This window comes from Schistocerca gregaria, chromosome 11 (genome assembly GCF_023897955.1).
Source record: "Schistocerca gregaria isolate iqSchGreg1 chromosome 11, iqSchGreg1.2, whole genome shotgun sequence".
Classification (NCBI taxonomy): Eukaryota; Metazoa; Arthropoda; class Insecta; order Orthoptera; family Acrididae; genus Schistocerca; species Schistocerca gregaria.
In genome coordinates, this window is record NC_064930.1 from 99,830,975 (window position 1) to 99,853,776 (window position 22,802).

At 43.9% G+C, this 22,802-nt stretch overlaps 1 protein-coding gene across 1 annotated transcript in view; it reads left to right on the top strand.

Annotated features, from left to right (window-relative positions):
• Window positions 1–22,487, top strand: part of LOC126295047 (hornerin-like) — a 156,107-nt gene extending 133,620 nt beyond the window's left edge. The window contains exons 11-12 of the mRNA XM_049987296.1: window positions 21,558–21,825; window positions 22,430–22,487. Coding sequence (XP_049843253.1) covers window positions 21,558–21,825; window positions 22,430–22,487 — 326 coding nt within the window. The remainder of the gene's footprint in view (window positions 1–21,557; window positions 21,826–22,429) is intronic.
• The last annotated feature ends 315 nt before the right edge of the window (window positions 22,488–22,802 follow it).

Here is a 22,802-nt window from a genome sequence, read left to right on the forward strand (position 1 = left end):
AGTCGTATCTAGACGTATCAGGTGTCCCATATCACTCCAATTGCACACCATAGCAGAGCCTCCACCAGCTTCAACAATCTGATGACATGCAGGGTCCATGGATTCATGAATTTGTCTCCATACCCGTACACGTCCATCTGCTCGATACAATTTGAAACGAGACTCGTCTCACCAGGCGACATGTTTCCAGTCATCAACAGTCCAATGTCGGAGTTGACGGCCCCAGGTGAAGCGTAAAGCTTTGCGTCGTGCACTCATCAAGGGTAGACGAGTGGACCTCCGGCTTCGAAAGCCGATATCGATGATGTTTCATCGAACGGTTCGCACGCTGGCGCTTGTTGATGGGCCGGCATTGAAATTTGCGGAGGGGTTGCACTTCTGCCGCGCTGAACGATTCTCTTCAGCCGTCGTTGGTCCCGTTCTCGCAGGGTACTTTTCCATCCGCTGCGATGCCGGAGATTTTATGTTTTACCGGACTCCTGATATTGACAGTGCAGTCGTGAAATGGTCGTACGGGAAAATGGTCACTTCATCGCTACCTCGGAGATGCTGTGTCCCACGTTCAGACTCACTTAAATCTTGATAACTGGCCATTGTAGCAGCAGTAAGTGATCTTAAGGGGGGTAGGACGCCAGACGGGCCGACATGGAGCAGGAGAGGCATCACATGACATTTTAATTTACGCTGTCTATACTTTTACAAATAAATTCATAAAACATTGTCAGCATGACCAGGAAGGATTCAGAATTTACACTCACAGCAGCGGAAGTTCGAAAAAATAAAAAAATAAGTTTTTTTTACATGTTTAAATTTCAACCTTTCTTGGATTTAATAATGGCAGCATTTGTTGCTATAGGTACACTTTTCTTCATAAGTAAGAGAGATTCTTCGATGAATTTTGCACAGCGTACAAACCATACTCAAAAGTGTATGAAACTCTAGAATTTATTTAATTTATGATTCAGGATTCACACTCATTGCAGTGTAAGATCGAAAACATAACAAAATAAATTTCATCATTCTTTCACTCACTAATGGCTGCATTTGTTGCTAAGGGTACACTTCTCTTCGTAAGTTAGAGAGATTCTTCGATGAATTTTGCACAGCATACAAACCGTACTTACAGGTGTATGAAACTCTAGAATTTATTTAATTTATGAAGAAACAAATATTTCAAACTTCATGTATAGAAAAAACACAAAATTTCTAGTTAATTACCTCAATTTTCACCACACTTTTTAATAGATTTGTAAAATTCTAGAGTTTCATACACTTTTGAGTTGTACGCAGTGCAAAATTCATCGAAGAATCTTACTTATGAAGAAAAGTGTACCTATAGCAACAATCAAAGAAAGGTTGAAATTTCACATGTAAAAAAAAAATATTTTTTTATTTTTTCGAACTTCTGCTGCTGTGAGTGTAAATTCGGAATCCTTCCTGGTCATGCTGACAAAGTTTTATGAATTTATTTGTAAAAGTGTAGACAGTGCAAATTAAAATGTCATGTGATGGCTCTCCTGCTCCAAATCGGCCCGTTTGACGTCCTACCCCCCCCCCCCCCTTAAATGAAACAACACGTTTACTGTGTCCAATCACTGTTTATTTAATCTCCGCGATACGTTTCAAAGGTTTAAACCGCCATCATCAGGTGGATTTACATTCGTTAGTATGATATTTGTGTGTGTGTCGTGTTACGATTTTTTTGGATGAACTTGTGGCACTGTCTATCAAAGAAATAAGACACTATATCCTCCAAAACATCGTAACACAACACACACACACACACACACACACACACACACACACACACACACAAATGTCATACTAACAAATATAAATCCACCTGATGACGAAGGTTTAAACCTTTAAAACGCGACATGGAGCTAAATAAACAGTGGCTGCTAACAGTAAACCTGTTGTTTCATTTAGTATCAATAACAGTCACGGTAAAGGCTAACCTACACCTACATCTATATTTATACTCCGCAAGCCACCCAACAGTGTGTGGCGGAGGGCTCTTTACGCGCCACTGTCATTACCTCCCTTTTCTGTTCCAGTCGCTTATGGTTCGCGGGAAGAACGACTGTCTGAAAGCCTCCGTGCGCGCTCTAATCTCTCTGATTTTACATTCGTGATCTCCTCGGGAGGTATAAGTGGGGGGAAGCAATATATTCGATACCTCATCCAGAAACGCACCCTCTCGAAACCTGGCGAGCAAGCTACACCGCGATGCAGAGCGCCTCTCTTGCAGAGTCTGCCACTTGAGTTTGTTAAAGATCTCCGTAACGCTATCACGGTTACCAAATAACCCTGTGACGAAACGCGCCTCTCTTCTTTGGATCTTCTCTATCTCCTCCGTCAACCCGATCTGGTACGTATCCTACACTGATGAGCAATACTCAAGTATAGGTCGAACGAGTGTTTTGTAAGCCACCTCCTTTGTTGATGGACTACGTTTTCTAAGGACTCTCCCAATGAATCTCAACCTGGTACCTGCCTTACCAACAATTAATTTTATATGATCATTCCACTTCAAATCGTTCCGCACGCATACTCCCAGATATTTTACAGAAGTAACTGCTACCAGTGTTTGTTCCGCTATCATATAATCATACAATAAAGGATCCTTCTTTCTATGTAATCGCAATACATTACATTTGTCTTATGTTAAGGGTCAGTTGCCACTCCCTGCACCAAGTGCCTATCCGCTGCAGATCTTCCTGCATTTCGCTACAATTTTCTAATACTGCAACTTCTCTGTATACTACAGCATCATCCGCGGAAAGCCACATGGACCTTCCGACACTATCTACTAGGTCATTTATATATATTGTGAAAAGCAATGGTCCCATAACACTCCCCTGTGGCACGCCAGAGGTTACTTTAACGTCTGTAGACGTCTCTCCATTGATAACAACATGCTGTGTTCTGTTTTTGCTAAAAGCTCTTCAATCCAGCCACACAGCTGGTCTGATATTCCGTAGGCTCTTACTTTGTTTATCAGGCGACAGTGCGGAACTGTATCTAACGCCTTCCGGAAGTCGAGAAAAATAGCATCTATCTGGGAGCCTGTATCTAATATTTTCTGGGTCTCATGAACAAATAAAGCGAGTTGTGTCTCACACGATCGCTGTTTCCGGAATTCATGTTGATTCCTACAGAGTAGATTCTGGGTTTCCAAAAACGACATGATACTCGAGAAAAAAACATGTTCTAAAATTCTACAAAAGGTCGACGTCAGAGATCTAGGTCTATAGTTTTGCGCATCTGCTCGACGACCCTTCTTAAAGACTGGGACTACCTGTGCTCTTTTCCAATCATTTGGAACCTTCCGTTCCTCTAGAGACCTGCGGTACACGGCTGTTAGAAGGGGGCAAGTTCTTTCGCGTACTCTGTGTAGAATCGAATTGGTATCCCGTCAGGTCCAGTGGACTTTCCTCTATTGAGTGATTCCATTTGCTTTTCTATTCCTTGGCCACTTATTTCGATGTCAGCCATTTTTTCGTTTGTGCGAGGATTTAGAGAAGGAACTGCAGAGCGGTCTTCCTCTGTGACACAGCTTTGGAAAAAGGTGTTTAGTATTTCAGCTTTAGGCGTGTCATCCTAAAATGTTCGCGTTTAAAGTAATCGATCTAACAACTGCGCCAGACACTTGTTGTCTTATTTAGGCGTTGCCGACCGCAGCGCCGTATTCTGCCTGTTTGCATATCTCTGTATTTGAATACGGATGCCTATACCAGTTTCTTTATCGGTACAGTGTTTTGTGTTAGCAGAAGAGCGAACACCGTGTTACGAGTGGAGGCCGAAATGCGTTTTAGCTCAAGCAGGCTGGCGCCAGGAGGATTAGATTAGATTAGATTAGATTAATACTTGTTCCATAGATCATGAATACGACACTTCGTAATGATGTGCAACGTGTCAGGTTAATGAAAGATGTCTGTTCAAGATATTACGTTACACAAAATATTGCATGACACTAATGCTTAAGTTAGTTTTTTTCCCTCCCTTAATTTATATCTAAAAATTCAGCCAATGAGTAGAAGGAGTTGTCATCTAGAAATTCTTTTAATTTATTTTTAAATGTTGGTTGACTATCTTTCAGGATTTTGATGCTGTTTGGTAGGTGACCAAAGACTTTTGTGGCAGCATAATTTACCCCCTTCTGTGCCAAAGTCAGATTTAACCCTGCATAGTGAAGATCATCCTTTCTCCTGGTGTTATAGCTATGCACACTGCTATTACTTTTCAACTGGGCTGGATTATTAACAACAAATTTCATAAGTGAATATATATACTGTGAGGTTACTGTGAGGATCCCTAGATCCTTAAATAGATGTCTGCAGGGTGACCGTGGGTGGGCTCCAGCAATTATTCTGATTACACGTTTTTGAGCAATGAATACTTTTATACTCAACGATGAATTAACCCAGAATATGATGCCATACGAAAGCAGTGAATGAAAGTAGGCATAGTAAGCTAATTTACTGAGATTCTTATCACCAAAATTTGCAATAACGCTTATAGCATACGTAGCCGAACTCAGACGTTTCAGCAGACCATCAATGTGTTGCTTCCAGTTTAACCTCTCATCAATGGACACACCTAAAAATTTTGAAAATCTACCTTAGCTACAGACTTCTGTTCAAAGTCTATATTTATTACTGGAGTTGTGCCATTTACTGTACGGAACTGTATATACTCTGTTTTATCAAAATTTAAAGAGAGTCCGTTTGCTGAGAACCACTTAATAATTTTGTGAAACACATCATTTACAATTACATCACTTAGTTCTTGGTTTTTGGATGTTGTTACTATACTTGTATCATCAGCAAAAAGAACTAACTTTGCATCCTCGTCAATATGGAATGGTAAGTCATTAATGGAGGGAAGAACGATACTGACGTGAGGTCTGGAACATGACAAGGAATGAGAATTCAGAAAGCGGGCGTAATTAGTTTTATACTTAACTTTAATCCATTAATGATTAACGTCGGTCTTGAAGGTACATGATTCACAATATCAATAACTGATAATGGCGCCTTGCTAGGTCGTAGCAAATAACGTAGCTGAAGGCTATGCTAAACCATCGTCTCGGCAAATGAGAGCATATTTTGTCAGTGAACCATCGCTAGCAAAGTCGGCTGTACAACTGGGGCGAGTGCTAGGAAGTCTCTCTAGACCTGCCGTGTGGCGGCGCTCGGTCTGCAATCACTGATAGTGGCGTCACGCGGGTCCGACGTATACTAACGGACCGCGGCCGATTTAAAGGCTACCACCTAGCAAGTGTGGTGTCTGGCGGTGACGCCACACAGTGTATGTAATGTACTATATAAATAGGAAACTAATTCTTCTGTGGGAGTAACAATGAGTAACCAATTACAACAGGTAATTACGCTGTTCTGGTCAATCTCTTACATACAATGAAGGCTTTCACGACCAGATGTTTCAGCTGCTGAGGTCTGGATTTCACGAGTTAGCAGGTTTCTCTGCCCTTCATCAAAAAAGTAATATATCAAAGCGGCAAGATTCTAAGGAAACATGACGTTTGACCGAGTTTCAGACCAGCTAAAAAAAAAAGGCCATGCACTTTGTTCCGTTAGGGATAAACGTCCCCCTGTGTCTGCAAGTGGTGTATATAAGATTCCGTGTACATGTGGTAGGGTCTACATTGTAACTACAAAGGGAAGTGTGAATACACGCTTGAAGGAACACAAAAGTCTTTGCCCACTAGGGAGAACAGACAAATCAACCGTAGCGGAACGTGCTCTTCAATCAGGTGATCACGTAGTAAAATTTTCGGATACTGAAGTTTTCTGTACTATGACGATCTATTATACACGGCTATATAGAGAAGCCATTGAAATATATAAACATGTGGATAATTTCCAGAATGAGATTTTCACTCTGCAGCGGAGTGTGCGCTTTCCCTGAGGTCCCGAGTTCGAGTCTCGGTCCGGCACACAGTTTTAATCTGCCAGGAAGTTTCATGTGGATAATTTTCACAGGAAAGAAGAAGATATGAAACTCAGTGATATATGGACTGTGGCGCTACAGAATCGATGGGAAGATTTTGTCTTTGACGTACAATGATCGGTAGTTAATTTTTTTTATCTTTGGCAAGGTTTATCTCTGCTGTCGCGTGAATTCAAGACCACGCCCACTTTCCACGGTATTTAGGCCGCTCTTGGACGCCCAACTCATCAGTCGGCAAGACTCAGCACAACCAGGAGCACCTCCGAAGATGTCCAACGTAGCTTTGGACGAAACGTCATGTATTGAAGAGTTCCGTGGACCACGGCCATACAACCCGGAAAAATCCTCAGCAGCAATCACTTACACCTTAAGAGCCGCTAGAAAAGCATATAACATGCACAAGTAGAAGTTTAAAAAATTCCCAAAGACGCTTTCGCTACATTGTACTGAGCACCTATTTCTATATGTATAATAATTGCTATCGCTGTTCATTACTGATGCAATTGATATAACCAGTATTCTGCTCTTGTAGTTTCCGTTACAAGTCTTCCTCGCCTTTTGCTTCCTTGTACTGTTCCTTCCACAATTTCGCAAGGATCCGGTTGTGGTTCGCTGTGTGAACTATCAAATCATATTGTCTACCATTGTTTTTCCCTAAGTCGGTGGAACTACGGTACAAGAAAGTCCATAACAATAAATAACTCGGTGCGGTTCTGGCGCTGCAGTCCGGAACCGCGGGGTTACTACGGTCGCAGGTTCGAATCCTGCCTCGGGCATGGGAGTGTGTGATGTCCTTAGGTTAGTTAGGTTTAAGTAGTTCTAAGTTCTAGGGAACTTATGAGTCCCATAGTGCTCAGAGCCATTTGAACCATTTGAATAAAAAACTCAAAATGCTGGAGTTTGTGTACGTTCTGGCTGGCTCTGAGCACTATGGGACTCAACTGCTGTGGTCATAAGTCCCCTAGAACTTAGAACTAATTAAACCTAACTAACCTAAGGACATCACACACATCCATGCCCGAGGCAGGATTCGAACCTGCGACCGTAGCAGCCCCGCGGTTCCGGACTGCGCGCCTAGAACCGCGAGACCACCGCAGCCGGCTATGTATGTTCTGCCGAGACAAAGTATGTAAGCATTTGCAGGCAACCTATTTTACTGAGACGATCACTGACGACAAAATCCACAGGAGACTGGGTACGGTTCACCAAAATACTTAGTAAATATCACCGAACCACGCCACAAATTTTGTCAGTGCATTTCGGGGACTTGCCCCTGCTATTTACTCTTTCCAATAGGACTTCAAGAAATGTTTTCGATAATGGCACCTGTCGAAAAATGTGCTAAACACGGTGGTCCATTGATAGTGACTGGGCCAAATATCTCACGAAATAAGCATCAAACGGATATCAACTGCGTTTTTTTAAAATAGGAACCCCCATTTTTATTACATATTCGTGTAGTACGTAAAGAAATATGAATGTTTTAGTTGGACCACTTTTTTCGCTGTGTAATAGATGGCGCTGTAATAACCTCAGACGTATAAGTACGAGGTATCACGTAATATTCCGCTAGTGCGGACGGTATTTGCTTCGTGGTACATTACCCGTGTTAAAATGGACCGTTTACCAACTGCGGAAAAGGTCGATATCGTGATGTTGTATCTCTATTGTGATCAAAATGCCCAACGGGCGTGTGCTATGTATGCTGCTCGGTATCCTGGACGACATCATCTAAGTGTCCGGGCCGTTTGCCGGATAGTTACGTTATTTAAGAAAACAGGAAGTGTTCAGCCACACGTGAAACGTCAACCACGACCTGCAACAGATGATGATTCCCAAGTAGGTGTTTTAGCTGCTGTCGTGGCTAATCTGCTCATCAGTAGCAGACAAATTGGGCGTGAATCGGGAATCTCAAGTACTTCGGTGTTGAGAATGCCACATCAGCATCGATTGCACCAGTACCATATTCCTATGAACCAGGAATTGCATGGCGGCGACTTTGAACGTCGTGTACAGTTCTGCCACTGGGCACAAGATAAATTACGGGACGATGACAGATTTTTTGCACGCGTTCTATTTAGCAACGAAGTATCATTCACCAACAGCGGTAACGTAAACCGGCATAATATGCACTATTGGGCAACGTAAAATCCACGATGGCTGCGACAAGTGGAACATCAGCGACCTTAATGTATGGTGCGGCATTATGGGAGGAAGGATAATTAGCCCCCATTTTATCGGTGGCAATCTAAATGGCGAATTACATGCTGATTTCCTACGTAATGTTATACCGATGTTACTACAAGATGTTTCACTGCATGACAGAATGGCGATGTACTTCCAACATGATGGATGTCCGGCACATAGCTCGCGTGCGGTTGAAGCGGTACTGAATAGCATGACAGGTGGATTGGTCGTCGAAGCACCAAACCGCACGTTCACCGGATATGACATCCCCGGATTTCTTTCTGTGGGGAAAGTTGAAGGATATTTGCTATCGTGATCCACCGACAACGCCTGACAACATGCGTCAGCGCATTGTCAATGCATGTGCGAACATTACGAAAGGCGAACTACTCTCTGATGAGAGGAATGTCGTTACACGTATTGCCAAATGCACTGACGTTGACGGACATCATTTCGAGCATTTATTGCATTAATGTGGTACTTACAGGTAAAGACGCTGCAACAGCATGTATTCTCAGAAATGATAAGTTCACAAAGGTACATGTATCACATTGGAACAACCGAAATAAAATGTTCAAACGTACCTACGTTCTGTATTTTAATTTAAAAAACCTACCTGTTACCAAATGCTCGTCTAAAATTGTGAGCCGTATGTTTGTGACTATTACTGCGCCATCTGTCACAAAGCGAAAAAAGTGGTCCAACTAAAACATTCATATTCCTTTACGTAATACACGAATAAGTAATAAAAAAATGGGGGTTCCTATTTTATAAACGAAGTTAATATCCCTTTGACCAATGGAAGCGCTATCTAGCGGGCCAACCGTAGCGCCATCTGGTTTCCCCCTTCAAGCTAGACGAGTTTCGTTCTTTGTAGTTTTTTCGTTTTCGTGAGATATTCCGCCCGGTCACGATAAATGGACCACCCTGTATATAATTTATTAATTTGGCCAGCTGTGGCCCGCATACAACTTAAGACTTGTGGTGTTTCTTTTTCTTCCTTTCTCCCCAGTATTTTTTCATTTTCTCTCCAGCTGCTCGTCTCTGCTCATCCGTCCACACTCTCTTGGGTCGATCATCTTCTTCATAGTTTGCGTTTTCTATCAGTAACCTGACGTGATTCCTGTCTTGTATTCTTTCTTCTGTGACACCTGCTTTGTTGGCATCTTTCTTTACTGCTTCTATCGATCAAAAAAATGTTCAAATGTGTGTCAAATCTTATGGTTCAAAAATGGCTCTGAGCACTATGGGACTTAACATCTGTGGTCATCAGTCGCCGAGAACTTAGAACTACTTAAACCTAACTAACCTAAGGACATCACACAACAGCCAGTCATCACGAGGCAGTGAATCAAATCTTATGGGACTTAACTGCTAAGGTCATCAGTCCCTAAGCTTACACACTACTTAACCTAAATTATCCTAAACAAACACACACACCCATGCCCGAGGGAGGACTCGAACCTCCGCCGGGATCAGCCGCACAATCCATGACTGCAACGCCATAGACCGCTCGGCTAATCCCGCGCAACTTCTATCCATCCTGGTTTTTTTTTCAGCTTACTAATGTAATTAATGATTTTTTTTGTAATCTGTGTTTCTGCCATTCTTTTTAAATGTCCATAAAATTTTATCAGTCTCTTCCTCATTGTATCTGTTGCCTTTTCGTATAAATCTTAATTTCTCCTTTTAATCCACCTATTTTCATTGTTTTTCTCAGTACCTAGAATTTTTCTCAGAATTTTTCTCTCGCTTCTTTTTCTACTTGCCTTTATTATAATGTCTAATTTTCGCTTGTAGTAATACAGATTTCTTGTTGTAGTAGTTTTGTGTTAATTTAGATGCAAATTCTAACTTTTTTATTCTTTTTTATTTGTTGTGTTATCCAGTCCATTGGCTTGGATCCACTCCCCCAGGTATTCGAATTTATCAGCTCTTTTAATTTTCCCGTACTTTGTTTGCATAAACCTTTCTGTATTGTGTTTGTGTTCCACATGCTCGGTCTTTTCATAGGATATTTTTAGCCCAGTCTTTTCAGCAATCTCGTGTAACAGATCACGCGCCGGCCGCGGTGGTCTCGCGGTTCTAGGCGCTCAGTACGGAGCCGCGCGACTGCTACGGTCGCAGGTTCGAATCCTGCCTCGGGCATGGATGTGTGTGATGTGCTTAGGTTAGTTAGGTTTAAGTAGTTCTAAGTTCTAGGGGGCTGATGACCTCAGATGTTAAGTCCCATAGTGCTCAGAGTCATTTGAACCAGCTCACGCATAACTGTTGCGTGTGTTCGGTTTTCAGTTATCAATGCCATATCATCCGCAAAGGCTGAACATTTCACTTCAAATTTGTTCCCTCCTTGGGACATGGTTATACCCTTCGTGCCTCCGTTTTTTAATGTACTTTCCCATGTTATTACTATTTGACCTAAAACCAAGTTAAAGAGAATTGAGGACAGCCCATCTCGTGTTTTGATCTTCAATGATTCAGAAATTTCGCCTTGAAACTTAATTCTTGATTATGTATCTGTGAGCGTTTGTTCAACAAGTCTTCTGGTGTCTTTGTCTATCCCTGACTCATACATATATTATTTTATTCTCGTTGCTGGACTTTATCTCTTACTAGAACATCTCCTCTGTCCGTAGTGTCCCAGATCTGAAAGAAGTTTAAGGTGTTCATTTCTCTCTTTTTAACTGTTTGATAGCTTCTTGCTAGGTAGACAGTGACTACATTTAAATCAGAAAAGGGGACGGCATTCAGCCTGCGTTTTATCCGCAGCAAAATTACACTGAAGTGCCAAAGCAACTGGTATAGACACGTGTATTCAAATACAGACATATGCAAATAGGCAAAATACTGCGCCTATATACACTCCTGGAAATGGAAAGAAGAACACATTGACACCGGTGTGTCAGACCCACCATACTTGCTCCGGACACTGCGAGAGGGCTGTACAAGCAATGATCACACACACGGCACAGCGGACACACCAGGAACCGCGGTGTTGGCCGTCGAATGGCGCTAGCTGCGCAGCATTTGAGCACCGCCGCCGTCAGTGTCAGCCACTTTGCCGTGGCATACGGAGCTCCATCGCAGTCTTTAACACTGGTAGCATGCCGCGACAGCGTGGACGTGAACCGTATGTGCAGTTGACGGACTTTGAGCGAGGGCGTATAGTGGGCATGCGGGAGGCCGGGTGGACGTACCGCCGAATTGCTCAACACGTGGGGCGTGACGTCTCCACAGTACATCGATGTTGTCGCCAGTGGTCGGCGGAAGGTGCACGTGCCCGTCGACCTGGGACCGGACCGCAGCGACGCACGGATGCACGCCAAGACCGTAGGATCCTACGCAGTGCCGTGCGGGACCGCACCGCCACTTCCCAGCAAATTAGGGACACTGTTGCTCCTGGGGTATCGGCGAGGACCATTCGCAACCGTCTCCATGAAGCTGGGCTACGGTCCCGCACACCGTTAGGCCGTCTTCCGTTCACGCCCCAACATCGTGCAGCCCGCCTCCAGTGGTGTCGCGACAGGCGTGAATGGAGGGACGAATGGAGACGTGTCGTCTTCAGCGATGAGAGTCGCTTCTACCTTGGTGCCAATGATGGTCGTATGCGTGTTTGGCGCCGTGCAGGTGAGCGCCACAATCAGGACTGCATACGACAGAGGCACACAGGGCCAACAACCGGCATCATGGTGTGGGGAGCGATCTCCTACACTGGCCGTACACCTCTGGTGATCGTCGACGGGACACTGAATAGTGCACGGTACATCCAAACCTTCATCGAACCCATAGTTCTACCATTCCTAGACCGGCAAGGGAACTTGCTGTTCCAACAGGACAATGCACGTCCGCTTGTATCCCGTGCCACCCAACGTGCTCTAGAAGTTGTAAGTCAACTACCCTGGCCAGCAAGATCTCCGGATCTGTCCCCCATTGAGCATGTTTGGGACTGGATGAAGCGTCGTATCACGCGGTCTGCACGTCCAGCACGAACGCTGGTCCAACTGAGGCGCCAGGTGGAAATGGCATGGCAAGCCGTTCCACAGGACTACATCCAGCATCTCTACGATCGTCTGCATGGGAGAATAGCAGCCTGCATTGCTGCGAAAGGTGGATATACACTGTACTAGTGCCGACATTGTGCATGCTCTGTTGCCTGTGTCTATGTGCCTGTGGTTCTGTCAGTGTGATCATGTGATGTATCTGACCCCAGGAATGTGTCAATAAAGTTTCCCCTTCCTGGGACAATGAATTCACGGTGTTCTTATTTCAATTTCCAGGAATGTATTAGATGAGTATGTGCCAAGCAATACCGTAAGAGATGGAAAAGAGCCACCGTGGCGCAACAACCGAGTTAGAAAACTGCTGCGGAAGCAAAGGTAGCTTCACAGCAAACATAAACATAGCCAAAAGCCTTGCAGACAAACAAAAATTACGGGAAGCGAAATGTAGTGTGAGGAGGGCTATGCGAGAGGCGTTCAATGAAATCGAAATTAAAGTTCTATGTACTGACTTGGCAGAAAATCGTAAGAAGTTTTGGTCTGATGTCAAAGCGGTAGGTGGATCAAAACAAAATGTCCAGACACTGTGTGACCAAAATGGTACTGAAGCAGAGGATGACAGACTAAAGGCCGAAATACTAAATGTCATCTTCCAAAGCTCTTTCACAGAGGAAGACTGCACTGTAGTTCCTTCTCTAGATTGTCGCACAGATGACAAAATGGTAGATATCGAAATAGACGACAGAGGGATAGATAAACAATTAAAATCGCTCAAAAGAGGAAAGGCCGCTGGACCTGATGGGATACCAGTTAGATTTTACACAGAGTACGTGAAGGAACTTGCCCCCCTTCTTGCAGCGGTGCACCGTAGGTCTCTAGAAGAGCGTAGCGTTCCAAAGGATTGGAAAAGGGCAGAGGTCATCCCCGTTTTCAAGAAGGGATGTCGAACAGAACTATAGACCTATAGACCTATATCTCTAACGTCGATCAGTTGTAGAATTTTGAAACACGTATTATGTTCGTGTATAATGACTTTTCTGGAGACTAGAAATCTACTCTGTAGTAATCAGCATGGATTTCGAAAAAGACGGTCGTGTGAAACCCAGCTCGCGCTATTCGTCCACGAGACTCAGAGGGCCATAGACACGGATTCACAGGCAGATGCCGTGTTTCTTGACTTCGATACAGTTCCCCACAGTCGTTTAATGAACAAAGTAAGAGCATATGGACAATCTGACCAATTGTGTGATTGGATTGAGGAGTTCCTAGATAACAGAACGCAGCATGTCTTCTCAATGGAGAGAAGTCTTCCGAAGTAAGAGTGATTTCAGGTGTGCCGCAGGGGAGTGTCATAGGACCGTTGCTATTCACAATATACATAAATGACCTGATGGATGACATCGGAAGTTCACTGAGGCTTTTTGCAGATGATGCTGTGGTGAATCGAGAGGTTGTAACAATGGAAAATTGTACTGAAATTCAGGAGAATCTGCAGCGAATTGACGCATGGTGCACGGAATGGCAATTGAATCTTAATGTAGACAAGTATAATGTGCTGCGAATACATAGAAAGATAGATCCCTTATCATTTAGCTACAAAATAGCAGGTCAGCAACTGGAAGCAGTTAATTCCATAAATTATCTGGGAGTACGCTTTAGGAGTGATTTTTAAATGGAAAGATCATATAAAGTTGATCGTCGGTAAAGCAGATGCCAGACTGAGATTCATTGGAAGAATCCTAAGGAAGTGCAATCCGACAACAAAGGAAGTAGGTTACAGTACGCTTGTTCGCCCACTGCTTGAATACTGCTCAGCAGTGTGGGATCCGTACCAGATAGGGTTGATAGAAGAGATAGAGAAGATCCAATGGAGAGCAGCGCGCTTCGTTGTAGGCTCATTTAGTAATCGCCAAAGCGTTACGTAGATGATAGTGGAAGACTTTGCAGGAGAGACGCTCAATAGGTCGGTATGGGCTTTTGTAGAAGTTTCGAGAAGATACCTTCACCGAGGAGTCAAGCAGTATATTGCTCCCTCCTACATATATCTCGGGAAGAGACCATGAGGATAAAATCAGAGAGATAAGAGCCCACAGAGAGGCATATCGACAATCTTTCTTTGCACGAACAGTACGAGACTGGAAAGGGAGGACCGATAGAGGTACTCAAAGTACCCTCCGCCACACACTGTCAGGTGTCTTGCGGAGTATGGATGTAGATTTAGATGTAGATAATACAATAAGTGTCTGGAGCAGTTGTTAGATCGATTACCGCAGCTACAATGGCAGGTTATGAAGATTTAAGTGAGTTTGAACATGGTGTTGAAATTGTAATCCGGTAAAATATCAAATCTCTGACATCACTGTGGACGGCAAAAGATCCAACGCGATCAACGACGACTGAAGAGAAGCATTCAACGTGACTGAAGTGCAACCCTTTCGCAGATTGGTCCAGATTTCAATGCTGGACCGCCAACAAGTATCAGTGTACGAAGCATTGAACGAAAAATCATCGATATGGGCTTTCGGAGCCGAAGACCCACTAGTGTACCCTTGATGACTGCATGACGCTAAGCTTTAAGCCTTCCCTGCGCCCATCAGCACCAACATTGGACTGTTGATGACTGGAAACACGTTGCCTGGTCGGACGAGTCTCATTTCAAATTGTATCGAGCAGGTGTGCAAGTATGGATACAACCTTACGATGTATCCATGGATCCTGCATGTCAGCAGGGGACTGTTGGAGCTGCTGGAGGCTCTGTAATGGTGTGAGGCGTGTGCAGTTGGAGTGATATGGGACTCCTGATACGTCTAGATACAATCCTGACAGGTGACATGTACGTAAGCATCCTGTCTAATCACCTGCACCCATTCGTGGCCATTGTGTATTCCGACAGACCTGGCCAATTCCAGCAAGACACTGCGACACCCCATACGTCCAGAATTGCTACAGAATGGCTCCAGGAACACACTTCTGAGTTTACCATGTGTACCGGCATGAAATGAGCGGTTTTTTTTGTGATAATGAAACACTAATTTTGAATTGAAAAGTAAAAACATTTTATTCAAAGTACTGACCATTGCTTTCTATACATTTCGACCACCTTTCTGGCAATTTGTCGACACCACGCCAATAGAAATGTTCGTCTTTTGAACCAAACCAATCAGACACCCAATTTTCGACTTCTTCGTAGGAATCTTAGTGTTCCTCAGCCAATGCGTGTCCCATTGATGAAAACAAATGGTAATCGGAAGGAGCCAAGTCTGGTGAATACGGCGGGTTGGGTAGCAGCACCCAGCCAAGTGTTTTGATTGTATCCTGAACCATTTTTGCTATGTGTGCAGGTGCACTGTCGAGTAAAAAAATTACTTTGCCTTGTCTTCTGGCCTATCCTGGACTTTTTTCTATCAATGCATAGTTCAAATTGATCATTTGTTGTCTGTACCGGTTAGTATCCCCAGTTTCACCGGGTTTTAGAAGTACGTGACACACCACACCTTTCTGATCCCACCAAACACAGAGCATTGTCTTCTTGCCGAATCGATCTGGTTTTGCAGTCGATGTTGATGGTTGTCCCGCATTAGCCCATGATTTTCCCCGTTTAGGATTCTTAAAATAAACCCATTTTTCATCGCCAGTCACAATTCCATGTCTTTGAAGCAAAATTTGACAAATGGTTTTTCAGTTTTCCATCTGTCTTTCATTCAATTCATGTGGCACCCATTTTCCACACTTTTGGATCTTTCCCATAGCTTTCAAACGGTCAGAAATTGTTTGTTGTGCAACATTTAGCATTGCTGCCATTTGCTTCTGACTCAAAGTATCATCTTCATCCAATATTGCTTGCAATGCGGCGTCTTCGAAATTTTTTGGTGGTCTTCCACATTCTTCATTTCAAAATCATTATTTCTGAACCGTTGAAACCATCTTTTGCATGTTGCTTCTGATAGAGCATGATCCCCACATGCCTTGACAAGTATTCTGCGGGACTCTGCAGCACTTTTTTTTTTTTCAAATGAAAACAAACAAATTAATGCTTTTCGCAAATCATCACTTTCTGGTACAAAATTCGACATTGTTAACACGATGAAAACATATGATGTTGTTTGTTTCATGACTTGATGTATACTAAATGTCTTTAACGGATGTCATACCAACCAAACAAAAAAAAATTTAAGCTCCTTCACAACAAATGTTCCCTACCGACGATCTTAACGCTCATTTCATACCGGTACACCTGGTAAACACTTCGGCTGACCTCCAAACTCCCCAATCACGAACATTATTGAGCATATCTGAGTTCAGAAGTGGTCTCCACGCCCTCGTACTCTCACGGATTTGCGGACATCCCTGCAGGATTCATGGTGTCAGTTCTCTCCAGCACTACTTCAGACATTAGTCGAGTCCATGACATTGCGCGTTGCGGCACTTCCGTGTGCTCAAGGATGCCATACACGATATTAGGTAGGTGTACCACTCTCTTTGGCCCTTCAGTGTAATAATGCCTGACCGGGTCAGCCAATCGAATTCGTTCCTACTTGCAGAGTTTAGGTGAGGTATAAACTGATTAGTTAAGAAACTGAGATGGCCGACAGGGCTTTCAACAAAAGAAGAAGTTATTAATAAGATGTTAAGATCAGGACCTCTTAATATTTGCAAAGAGCAGTTTTTACAAAAATATGGCTGTCGCCAATAATTCAGGCAACGATAACCGTAACACTGGTACATAAACGGAAACACGCGTTGTTAGTAACTTCATAAACAAGTGGACTTGTTGGGGAATAAGCGACTCTTACTTCATCTAGATTGTGTAGAATTTCTTAAAATGCGAGAGTAAGTCAATTGTTATCCGCAATTTAGTTATATTTTTGTTTACTTTGGTAGTACTGTCGTTTTACGTTGACGATTCTTGCTTTGTTTATTTGTTGTTATATGTTAGCAAATTTCAAGCTGCTTGGTTTGTTTCGTTATCACTGCCGTGCTGTTAATAATGGCTGCTCCGCTGTCTGTTTGTACCAAAGAAGAGCAAAGTTCAGTGATTCGATTTTTGTCGTCAGAAGGCGTACCAGGGGCCGAAATTCATCGACGACTTTCGGTACAGTACGGGAACAGTGTTTTGCCACAACGGAGTGTCTACGAATGGATTTAGAAGTTCCGAAATTGTCGCACAAGTGTTACGCACGATGGAGGAACCGGACGGCCTTTTACCGCCACAAATGAAGAAACCATTGAGCGTCCACGTGAAATGATTCTCTTAGACAGACGATTAACTGTTGATGAAGTGGCACATCGTCTGCAAATTAGTCACGGTTCTGCCTTTAATCATCCGTAGCAGACTTGGATTTCATAAATTTTGTGCAAGACGATCCCCCACCCCCTACCACACACACACACACACAAAAACTCTTGGATCGCTATGGTAACGAAGGGGACAACTTCTTAGACAGGATCGTTGCTGGTAACGAAACATGGACCCATCATTACGAGCCGTAGAGTAAACGGCAGAGTATGAAATGTAAACATCCAAATTCGCCGGGCATGAAAAAGTTCAACAGCCAACCGTCCGTAGGAAAACTGATGCTTAGGGTTTTTTGGGACGCACATGGTCCACTACTGGAGCATTATGGGGAAAGGGACGCAACAACAAAGAGTGTAGTCACAGTGAGATGCTTACTGCCAGGCTAAAGCCTGCAGTTCGAAGCAAACGCCGAGGATTGCTGTCAGAAGGTGTTGTGTTGTGGTGCGACAATGCCCGTCGGCATACTGCCGCCCACACTGCTGAAACGCTCCAGAAACTCAAATTTGAAGTACTGGATCATCCTCCATATAGCCCCAAGCTTGCCCCTTCTGACTATCACTTGTTTGGTCCACTCAAACAGGCATTAAGGGTCCATCGATTTGCCTCGGACGAAGCAGTGGAAGAAGCGGTGCATTCCTGGCTCGCAGATCAACCGAGAACCTTCTTTTGTGAGGGCAACAGGAAGCTTGTACAACGTTGGAACGCAAGGAGACTATGTCAAAAAATGACGTTTTTGTGAGTTTCCTATCTGATTACAATAAAATTCTATAACTACTTTGCACACAATAATTGACTTACCCTCATACTAGCGACAAGAGGTTACAGAGTTGCGAACAAGATGCCGTTTGCTACACCACGAAGATGACGTGCTACAGACGCAAAATTTAGCCGACAGGAAGAAGATGCTGTGATATGCAAATGATTAGCTTTTCAGAGCATTCACACAAGGCTGGCGCCGGTGGCAGCACCTGCAATGTGCTGACACGAGGGAAGTTTCCAACCGATTTCTCGTACACAAACAGTAGTTGACCGGCGTTGCCTGGTGAAGCGTTGTTGTGATGCCTCGTATAAGGAGGAGAAATGTGTACCATCACGTTTCCGACTTTGATAAAGGTCGGATTATAGCCTGTCGCGATTGCGGTTTATCGTATCGGTGGGTTCAAGAGAGTAACACGGAACGCCGTGCTGGATCCCAACGGCCTCGCATCACTAGCAGTCGAGATGACAGGCATCTTATCCGCACGGCTGCTAACGGATCGTGCAGCCATGTCTCGATCCCCGAGTCAACAGATGGGGACGTTTGCAAGACAACCACCATCTGCACGAACAGTTCGACGACGTTTGCAGCAGCATGGACTATCAGCTCTGTGACCCTGGCTGTGGTTACCCTTGATACTGTATCACAGACAAGAGCGCCTGCGATGGTGTATTCGACGAAGAACCGGGGTGCACGAATGCCAAAACGTCGTTTTTTCGGATGAAACCAGGTTCTGTTTACAGCATCACGATGGTCGGGTCGCATCCGCGTTTGGTGACATCAGGGTGAACGCACATTGGAAGCGTGTATTCGTCATTGCCATACTGGCGTGATGGTATGGGGTGCCATTGGTTACAAGTCTCGGTCACCTCTTGTTCGCATTGACGGCACTTTGAACAGTGGACGTTACATTTCAGATGTGTTACGATTGGTGGCTTTACCCTCCATTCGATCCCTGCGAAACCCTACATTTCAGCAGGATAATGCATGACCGCATGTTGCAGGTCCTGTACGGGCCTTTCTGGGTACAGAAAATGTTCGACCGCAGCCCTTGGCAGCACATTCTCCAGATCTCCCACCAATTGAAAACGTCTGGCCAACGGTGGACGAGGAATGGGCTCGTCACAATACGCCAGTCACTCCTCTTGATGAACTGTGGTATCGTGTTGAAGCTGCATGGGCAGCTGTGCCTCTACACGCCATCCAAGCTCTGTTTGAATCAATGCCCAGGCGTATCAAGGCCGTTATTACGGTCAGAGGTGGTTGTTTTGGATACTAATTTCTCAGGATCTATTTGCCCAAATTGAGTGAAAATTTAATCACCTGTCACTTCTAGTATAATATATTTGTCCAATGAATACCCATTTATCATCTGCATTTCTTCTTGGTGTAGCAATTTTAATGGCCAGTAGTGTAATACAATACTGATAATAATGGTTTTTGCAGTTCCAAAGCAGGGATGTCAATAAAATGTATTTATATCGTCAATTATACTAAGTCAAGACTGATACAGAGACTTCTTGGTCACCCTATAGATGAAACAAAGAATTCTGCTCAATGAAACTCTGATGTCTCTCTTTCTCAAGTCTCTGATTTTGTGTTGAAACGCCGCCTAACAGAATTCTGGCTGAATATTTGCCTGCCGACTGTAGTGGCCGAGCGGTTCTAGGCGCTACAGTCTGGAGCCGAGTGGCCGCTACTGTCGCAGGTTCGAATCCTGCCTCGGGCATGGATGCGTGTGATGGCGTTTGGTTAGTTTATTTATTTATTTATTTATTGTTCCGTGGAACCAAATTAAGGAGAAGTCTCCATGGTCATGGAACGAGTCAGTACATGAAATAATAACACGATATTAGAAACAGATAAAATTAAATATAAAAAAACATATTCAGGTGACAAGTCGTAAGTTTAAATAAAGAAAACCAACAATGTAACACTGGAATTTGCTTAATTTTTTTAGCTCTTCCAGGAGCTCCTCGACAGAATAGAAGGAGTGAGCCATGAGGAAACTCTTCAGTTTAGACTTAAAACAGTTTGGGCTACTACTAAGATTTTTGAGTTCTTGTGGTAGCTTATTGGAAATGGATGCAGCAGTATACTGCACTCCTTTCTGCACAAGAGTCAAGGAAATGCATTCCACATGCAGATTGGATTTCTGCCTAGTATTAACTGAGTGAAAGTTGTTAACTTTTGGGAATAGGCTAACATTGCTAACAACAAACGACATTAAAGAAAATATATACTGTGAGGGCAATGTCAGAATTCCCAGACTATTGAATAGGGGTCGACAAGAGGTTCTCGAGCTTACACCACACGTAGCTCGAAAAGCCCGCTTTTGAGCCATAAATACCCTTTTTGAATCAGAAGAATTACCCCAAAAAATAATACCATATGACATAAGCGTATGAAAATATGCGAAGTAGACTACTTTTCGTGTTGAAGTGTCACTTATTTCAGATACTGTTCTAATGGTAAATAAAGCAGCATTTGGTTTCTGAACAAGATCCTGGACATGGGCTTTCCACAACAGCTTACTATCTATCCGAACGCCTAGGAACTTGAACTGTTCCGTCTGGCTTATAATATGCCCATTCTGTCCGATCAAAATATCGCTTCTTGTTGAATTGTGAGTTAGAAACTGTAAAAACTGAGCCTTACTGTGATGTAGCATCAAATCATTGTCCACAAGCCACAAACTTATTTCATGAACTACATTATTTGATACTGTTTCAATATTACACACAAGATCCTTCACTACTAAACTGGTGTCATCAGCAAACCGAAATATCTTTGAATCACCTGTAATACTAGAAGGCATATCATTTATATAAATAAGAAACAGCAGCGGTCCCAGCACTGACCCTTGGGGAACGCCCCACTTAACAGTGCCCCATTGGGACTGAACATCACTACCACTCTCAATATTACCTTCTGCTTTCTGTTCTTAAAGTAAGAGGCGAACCAATTGTAAGCTACTCCCCTTACTCCATAATGGTCCAATTTCTGCAGTAATATTTTGTGGTCAAGACAGTCAAAAGCCTTCGTTAAATCAAAGAAAACACCTAGCGTTCGCAACCTTTTATTTAATCCGTCCGAAACCTCTCAGAGAAAAGAGAATATAGCATTTTCAGTTGTTAAACCATTTAGTTAGGTTTAAGTAGTTCTAAGTTAAATCCCATAGTGCTCAGAGCCATTTGAACCCGTTTTTTGCCTGTTGTGATCAGTTCTAGCCACTGATCTTCAGTTATTTAGGTGGAAAAGGCCCAATGTTCTCATCCAGAGGAGACTTTGGGTTCAGCTGCCTGCCGTGTACGGGCACCACCTACTTACTGTCATTGTTTTCCAGATGACGAGTGGCAGCTGGAGGACAGAAGCAACGTCACACTCTCCGTGGACACTGACTGCGTGCAGCTGTTGACGAACGCCCTGGACCACCCCACATGCCCACTGGAAGACCTTCCACCGGAGACCGTCCAGCAGCGCGAGCGGTGCCGCGTGCAGCTGTGGGACGACATGGTGCAGAGGTCGCCCCACGTACCCGTCACCAGCTACCTGGCCTACACGCAGAGGGTAGACGTCAACCTCTGTCTGCTGGCCTGGATGACAGTCAACTCGTACAGCATTTGTCAGGGCGTCCCGTTTCGTATGCTTCAATCCGTACATGACGCTCGCTGCTATTTCGACACTCCTGACGACGAGTCGTGTCTGGAATCGAAAGCTACAGACGCCATCTGCTCTGTTTCCAGAGCTCTGCTGTTGCTCAAGTGTCGCGATTTTTCTTCCTTCCAGACTTTCAGGACGTGTTCCATCAGACTTCACTCAGATGGGTGGTACAATGACGCTCTTGAGCCGTGGGGCAATTTTCATGTCGAAGGGTACCCAACAGAAAAGACGCTGAACTACAAAAGCAGTTTAAACAACGCCACCTTGAAATACAAGCATTTCAGAATCGAGAGCTTAAAGTCTTTAGAAATTTCATTTATATCGGTAAACATTATTTTTCGCATTTCGACTGCCGGAACATACGTGTACTTTCCCCACTTACGTAACTTGCCTGGAAAGATCCTCTTGTCCTTCCAAATCACGGGCATAACCCAGATCCTCTGTTCTGAGGTTGTTTATCGTATGGCAGGCGTCCCAGACTTATCTACGATGGTACTGATAGATAGCGCCCTCACACTGCTCAGCTGCATCTGGCTAAACTCATTCTGCTACCAGATGTATGCTTGCGTTCGTCACCTCAGGCTTCCTAACCACCTACTACCTGCTGAAGTAAGCAAGTTGTTCTGCCGTCAAGTGCTGTGTGTGTTAATACCGTGGAGCATTGCGTGTGTGGCAGCTGTTGCTTTGGAAAAGACGAGTAAATATTACCTGATGCACAGTCGTATAATATTCCTCGTGGGAATATCACTGTCAGTGGCTTTTAATTTAGTTTGCCTCGGACTGGTGGCATACATGTACCTACGCACTCGGTATTCCATGCGACGACTCAAAATTGTTGGTAACAACAAATTTGCCTCAAAGAAACAATTTCTTTTTATGTCAGTTAAGGCTATTATATTAAGTGGGATCGGAATCATGGTTAGAATTG